Source organism: Protobothrops mucrosquamatus, unplaced genomic scaffold (genome assembly GCF_001527695.2).
Source record: "Protobothrops mucrosquamatus isolate PMUCROS unplaced genomic scaffold, P.Mucros_1.0 scaffold2100, whole genome shotgun sequence".
Classification (NCBI taxonomy): domain Eukaryota; kingdom Metazoa; phylum Chordata; class Lepidosauria; order Squamata; family Viperidae; genus Protobothrops; species Protobothrops mucrosquamatus.
This window is the reverse complement of record NW_015388202.1, coordinates 127,986-135,365: the sequence shown is the minus strand read 5'-3', so window position 1 is coordinate 135,365 and position 7,380 is coordinate 127,986. Positions and strand designations below refer to the sequence as shown.

The 7,380-nt window shown below is 49.3% G+C and overlaps 1 protein-coding gene across 1 annotated transcript in view; it reads left to right on the top strand.

Moving 5' to 3' along the window:
- The window catches only part of PPP1R3E (protein phosphatase 1 regulatory subunit 3E), a 4,845-nt gene extending 1,467 nt beyond the window's left edge, over positions 1-3,378 (top strand). Inside the window, exon 3 of the mRNA XM_029285711.1 lies at positions 2,896-3,378. Within this exon, the coding sequence (XP_029141544.1) occupies positions 2,896-3,378 (483 nt within the window). The remainder of the gene's footprint in view (positions 1-2,895) is intronic.
- Positions 3,379-7,380: the final 4,002 nt, after the last annotated feature.

Sequence of the window (7,380 nt, the reverse complement as noted above, 5' to 3'; positions counted from 1 at the left end):
CATTCACCGCTTCTGGAGGCAGGTTGTTCCACTGGTTAATTGTTCTAACTGTCAGGAAGTTTCTCCTTAGTTCTAGGTTGCTTCTCTCCTTGATTAGTTTCCATCCGTTGCTTCTTGTCCTGCCCTCAGGTGCCTTGGAAAATAGCTTGACTCCCTCTTCTTTGGGGCAGCCCCTGAGATATTGGAACACTGTTATCATGTCCCCCCTCGTCCTTCTCTTCATTAAACTAGACATACCCAATTCCAGCAGCCTTTCCTTATATGCTTTGGCCTCCAGTCCCCTGATCATCTTTGTTGCTATTTAGCTGGACCCTGTACGGTGAGTGGCTTAGTCCATTGGAGAGAAAACAACAAAGTCATGAGAACAGGGCCAGCAAATTGAAACCTGCTGAATAATGCACAATCCAGAAGTTACGGCTAAGTCAGGAGCTTTATCCAAGGAATACAGCTTCCATTACTTCTATTTTTTTTTTAAAAAAAATGTCAGTGCATTACGGCATTGCAAACTCGGCCTTGAACCGTTGCAAAAGATCTGAATCAGGAAGCAATTTCCAGGAATACTTAAGTACAATATAGATAAAAACTTAAATGTTTTCGCTGACTCAAACTCTAGATCTGGAGAGACCGGGAACGTATTAATTCACCCTTTTTAAACCCTTGTTGTCTATCACACTCGGCCAATTGTACTTAAGTATTAACTACACTACTTAAATCAGTGGTTCTCAACCTGTGGGTCGGGACCCCATTTGGGGTCGATCGACCATTTCACGGGGGTCGCCAAGCAAGGCTGTCCGCCATTTTTTTTGTCCGCCATTTTTTTCCCCTCTTCCGGCGGGTGCCTTACCTCCCTTGGGCTGGGCCAGCTGGTGGTCGGCCTGCTCCGTCTCTGCCACTTGCCAGCTACGCCTCGGCTGGCGCAGGGGGCGGAACCACGCATGCACGGCGCTCCCGGGCAGGGAAAGTCCTCGACTTACGACCGGTTGGGTGGTCCTCAACTTACGACCGGTTTAGTCCTCGACTTACGACCGGTTTAGTCCTCGACATGACTGGTTTAGTCCTCGACTTACGACCGGTTGGGGTCGCGGCATTAAAAAGGTTGAGAACCACTGACTTAAATGTACACTGAGAACGTATGAAGGCTTTTAGAGATGGAGGAAAAGCAATAATCGGTAACAATGCTAGTAGCCACGGTTTCGGCTGCCAAAAGTCTGGGTTTAGCTATTCAACATTTTCTCTGCCGATCTTTCTAGCGCTGCTTTGGGATTTCGGGATTTATTGATCTAAAATCTATTGATCTATTGACTCCTAACGCCCTGGAGACATTCCTGGGTCTTACGTTATTCTGTCTAAACAAGAAAAGTAAGAAGTGTTATAAATCGGTGCTGTGCGGAGGACTGTTCTACCCCACTAGCTTAAAATGCCTTCTTCCTTGCTCCAAGTGAGGCCCCTGGGTCTTGAAAAACTGCCCTAAATAGAAATATGTAATTAATTTCTTCATTTTAACTGATTACAGAGCTTCAGGGAAAAAACTTTGCTGTCATATCCTCTCTCTCTCTCTTTCCCTCCCTCCCCCTCTCCCTCTCTCTCTTTCCCATCTTCTCATTCTCTCTTTCTCTGCTGACTTGCTGTCTCTTATCCCCCCCCCATCTTCCTTAGTTTTCCACCTTTCCCTCCCTTTTTATCTCTCCTGACCGGTCCCCCTTTCTGGTCTCCTTTTTTTTTTGCGTCATCTCTTCATCCTTTTCTCTACAAGCGCACCCATTTGCAGTCCTGCTCAAGGAGAGTCTGATTCCCTTTATTCCAGGTTTCCCCCTTATATCTATATTCTCTTAAGTTTTCCCCATCACCTCATTTTATCTATTCCACTACATTTCCTCCTGATTCTTCCTCTTCCCTTGCAATCCCTTTTGGTTCTCCCTGTTTTTCTTCTTCGATACTTCCTAGACAGGATTTTGATAATTCGCTCTCTTTTGATCCCTTTCGCTTTGTGTTTCCTTTCCTTTCCTTCAATCTCTCGTATAGTACTTATTTTCCTCATTTCCCTGTCTAATGCATCTGCAATCCTACCCATTTTTCTTATCTTTCTGTATTGTTTTTCTCCCCGTCAACCCAATAGCCCTCTAATCCAGTGGTTCTTAAACTGTTTGACCCAATTAACCTAGTCTCCAATAATTTTATTACAACCGGAATCTTCTTTTGCAAGCACCTCGGCAACCATAGCCCTAAACTGAATCCCCGACTCACAAATGACCGATTACAAATTTATCCATCACCCCCAGAATATGCCCCAATTACCCTAGTTTAAGAACCACTGTTCTAATCCTTAGGGCAGTGATGGCGAACCTTTTAGAGATCGAGTACCTAAAAACTGGCCCCGCCCCTGCTCCACCACCTGCCCCGTCCCCACCTGCCTGCCCGCAGGGCCACTCACCACCTCCAGGGCCCGCCGCAGATCGCCCAGGCAGCTCAGCAGCGCCATGGCGGCCATGCCCTCTGCCCATGCCCCGCAGCATCAACTGTGCACGATGGGGCATGAGGGCAGAGTCTTGTCTACGCTGCCTGGCTGCCATGTCCTTGGCTGCGCTGCTCCACGTGGGCCACGCTCAGGGACGACTCTCCTCCGGGGGGGGCTGCTGGTGAGGAGGGGGTCGTGGGGGGAGACAAGGCTGGGGCAACGGCACGTGTGCCCACAGAGAGGGCTCCGAGTGCCGCCTCTGGCACCCGTGCCATAGGTTCGTCACCACTACCTTAGGGTAAGGCTCTGATTGCATGCTTAGGGCTGCCATTTTGACTTTTTTTGACCTTCTATGGCATATCCCCCTGCCTCTGATACTGCACCAAAGCTCCAACTTTTCTATTTCTTAATCCTCGCTTTCCCGTCGTTTACCTCCTCAGGAATCTTTGAACCTGCAGACTCGGCTGCTGGAGCCAATGTTCCCAGATCCTCTGAGCATGCCTGATTTCCTGCCACGCCTTCTGGACCAGTGCGTGCTGCTGGAGGGGGTCCGGGCGGAGGGATCCTGTGTTTCTGGCACCATCCGTGTGCTCAACCTGGCCTACGAGAAAAGGGTCTGTGTGCGATACACTTGGGACTTTTGGGCTACCGAGCACGAGGCTCGGGCTTCTTACGCCGCCTCTGCAGGGCGGGACCGGGACCACGCTGACCGCTTTGCCTTCCGCCTGCCGCTGCCCGTTCCGCTCTCTGCAGGGATGGTGCTCGAGTTTGCCCTCTGCTATCTGGTGGGAGGGAAGGAATTCTGGGACAACAACCAGGGACGCAACTACTCTCTGCGGCCTCCTCCTTGCGTGGCTGAAGAAGACGAACTCCCCAGCCCCATTCAAGATTGCTGTGAAACTGGCTGGATACACTTTCTGTAGAGAAGAACAGACGAGGAGGCGTGTTGAAACTTAAGTTGGATGGGGAAAGTGGACAATCCAGGTTGAAATCCGAAGGTACACAGGCATGCAGGCACACAGCCCCAAGCACCCCAGAATTGATGCGGACAATTGGATTTGCTTCCTTTTTTCCCAGCATGCTTTTCACCAAGCCCACATTCATGGCTTACAGCTTTCGCGATCTCCGACAGTGCATTCCCACAACCCCTGAAAATCGGCCACCGTCTTGCAAGGAGGGCCACTCTTCGTTTAGATTTGCTGACTTGCTCGCAATCCAGATCCAGTCCACCGTGTCGATGTTGAGCGAGGAAGTCACCCTATTTGGGGGGGGGGGGTCTCCTTCAAGTTAGAAAAGATCAAGGGCAGAAATGTCCATGAGGGAAAGGTCAAAAAAAAAAAAGTCAAAATGCTAGCCGCGACGATGTCATCAAAGATCTGAGTTCTACTCTCCCATCCTATAACCTAACGTTGACAGCCTGGAGATTTTGGAGAGAAAGGGATCAAAGTAAAAGAGAATAACAGAAGACCAACAAAGATGATTAGGGGTCTGGAGGCTAAAACATATAAGGAACAGTTGCTGGAATTGGGGATGTCTCGTTTAATGAAGAGAAGGACGAGGGGGGACATGATAGCAGGGGCTGCCCCAAAGAAGAGGGAGTCAAGCTATTCTCCAAAGCGCCTGAAGGCAGGACAAGAACCAACGGATGGAAACTAATCAAGGAGAGAAGCAACCTGGAACTAAGGAGAAATTTCCTGACAGTGAGAACAATTAAGCAATGGAACAACCTGCCTCCAGAAGCGGTGAATGCTCCAACACTGGAAGTTTTTAAGAAGAGACTGGACAGCCATTTGTCTGAAATGGTATAGGGTTTCCTGCCTGAGCAGGGGGTTGGACTAGATGACCTCCAAGGTCCCTTCCAACTCTCTTATTCTGTTCTGTTCAAATGCCCAGCTTATACTGCTAGGCCATTGAGTCCTCTATCTTCCAGATACTTCCCTTTATGAATGAGAAGTTTGGAAAAAAAAGAGAGAGAGATCTGTATCTAGATGAATGAAGAACATAGATTTTCTTCAATTTCCTGTTTTCCTTGCCTTGGGGTGTTAGTCTGGATCTCCATCCCAAGGGATTCTTGCATATGCCGTTTCCTCATTTTTCTGCATGAATGAATGTATCAACACTTCTCTTTGCATCCTATTTTACTTCTATGCTGGCTGGTTAAAGAAAAAAACAACCAATCACACTTGTTATTCCTGATGGGGTATTTCTTACTATTTTACCACGCATCGTGGACTCTGATCCATCTTAATGTTTTTTTAGACCCAGTAAAAGTCTAGAAAAGCTATTGTAGAAATGGCAGGCCGTGTTTTAGCATAAGCTGCAGATTGGGGGTGTATTTATGGGGAGGAGGGAGAAACCCCTAATGTTTTAATCACTTCTTTGCTTAATGGATTTCTAAGTTCTTTTCCAACACAATACTAAAACAAAAAACCTTCATAACGTCTGAACAGCACTCACACAATAGCGGATAATGGGTATTGGTATTTCCCAGGATTTTGCAACGTGGGCAATTCAGTTCCCAGAATTCTCAGCAATGGCCAAAGCGGCGAGGGGATTCTGGGAATTAAAATCCGAGGTGCCATTTCTGGAACAAGTAGTTGGACCCAACGGGCATTCAGAAGAACCTTAAGAATTGCAGGTTTTATAACGCCGCCTCCAGGTCAGCGTTTCTGAAGCTCGGGAACTTTTAAGACGTGTGGACTTCAACTCCCAGAATTCCCTCGCCGGCATAGCCGGCTGAGGAATTCTGGGAGTTGAAGCCCACACCACTTAAAAGTTGCTGAAATTGAGAAATTCCACTCCAAGTTCTGCTGCGTTTTTTCTCTAAGCTGATCTCCTAGGGTTTTGTAACTGGAAGAGTTAGAATGAAGATGGGGATCTTTTGGGGGGGGGCACTATTAGAAATTCTAGGAACCCCATTATTGGTCCTGCCACCCATGATCACACGACCTTGTCTGGCTGCACACCAAAGACCCAATTATTGAAAGCATTCCAAGTATTTATCGGGTTATATAAAAGCAATAATCAGCCCAATCGTTTAATTATTGGCGCATCTGTGTGTCTGATTGAGTGGTGAATTTAAGGCAGAGACTGGGATGGATCTGTTTCTACTAGATACCAAACAAACTTACATTCATTCATTCATGTTAATAACTGGACAAGCCAAGGGGTGGGGGGGAAATGAATCATCTCTCAAAATAAACACGGAAGGAAAACCCAGAGATTCCTAATTCAAGGTTTATGCCCAGGAAGTATACATTTGGGCCTAAAGATCTGCAGTTCTTTTAATCCAGGGAATCCTGGGGAGGGGAACGGGAGGGGGAGGCTGGAGGAAAAGTGGGGTTTTCAAGATAGACCCCTCCTCCAATGGGAGATCTTGGCTTGCCCGGCACAGCAGCTTTGTTGTTGTTATCCTCTTGTGCAAAGAGCTTAATAGTGAGGCTTTGTTGAAGGGCCAAAGTGTCTGCCTTATCAGATGGGGAAGATAAGATAAGAAATGGGGAAACAAAGGAGGATGCAGCTGGGAGAAGGAAGAGAGGAAGAGGAAGGAAGGAGGGAAGGAAGGAAGGAGAGAAAAAAGGGAGGGAGAGGAATGAGGAGAAGGTAGGAAGGGAAAGAGGGAGGGTGTGTGGGTGGAAGAGGAAGAAAGGAGGGAGAGAAGGAAGGGAAGGAAGGGGAGAAAGAGAGAGAGATAAGGAAGGGAGGGGAATGGGGAGGAGAAGTAGGAAAGAAAGAGGGAGGGTGGAAGAGGAAGGAAGGAAGGAAGGAGAAAAGGGAGGGAATATGGGAGGGAGGAGAGAAGGAAGGGAGAGAGAGAGAAAGAAAAGGAAGGGATGAGGAAAAGATGGAAGGAAGGAAGGAAGGAAGGAAGGAAGGAAGGAGAGGGTGGAAGGAAGGAAGGAAAGGAAGGAAGGAGAAAATGGAGGGAGAGAATATGGGAGGGAGAGAGGGAGGGAGGGAGAGGAAGGAAGGAGAAAGGGGAGGGAATGTGGGAAGGAAGAGAGAAGGAAGGGAGAGAGAGAAAGAAAAGGAAGGGAGGGATGAGGAAAAGATAGGAAAGAAGGAAGGAAGGAAAGGAAGGGAGAGAACATGGGAGGGAGAGAGGGAGGGAAGGAGAGGAAGGAAGGAGAAAAGGGAGGGAATGTGGGAAGGAGGAGAGAAGGAAGGGAGAGAGAGAAAGAAAAGGGAGGGATGAGGAAAAGATAGGAAGGAAGGAAGGAAGGAAGGAGAGAGGGTGGAAGAGGAAGGAAGGAAGGGAAGGAAGGAGAAAAGGGAGGGAGAGAATATGGGAGGGAGGGAGAGAAAGGAAGGAAGGAGAAAAGGGAGGGAACATGGGAGGGAGGAGAGAAGGGAGAGAGAGAGACAGAAAAGGAAGGGAGGGATGAGGAAAAGATAGGAAGGAAGGAAGGAAGGAGAGGGTGGAAGAGGAAGGAAGGAAGGGAAGGAAGGAGAAAAGGGAGGGAGGGAATACGGGAGGGAGAGAGAGAAGGAAGGAAGGTAGAGAGGGAGGGAGGAGGGAAAGAAGGGAGGGAGAGAAGAAAGGAAGGAAAGATGGGAGGGAGGGGAGCAAGGAAGGAAGGAGAGAAAGAAGGGAAGGAAGCCCCCCCCCCAAATCGCGACTTGCCTAAAGAGAAGCCGGGAGGAGCCCCCCCCCACCTGCCCCTTCCTCCTGCCTGCCCCGAAACAGTCGTCCGCATTTGAGGGGGGGGGAAGGAGGCCCGATCTCCCACCGACCATCCCCCGCCTTCCCATCCCGCGCCCCCCCTTCTCCCCTCCGCCTCCTCCTCTTCCTCCTCCTCCTCCCAGAGAAAACGGGGGGGGGGGCGTCCCAGCTTCGTCCCTTCCCCCGCCCCGAAAGACGGCCGCCGAGTCTCCGCTCGCCCAGGTAACTCCCTCCGCGCTTCAGCCGCTTTTTCTTCCTCCTG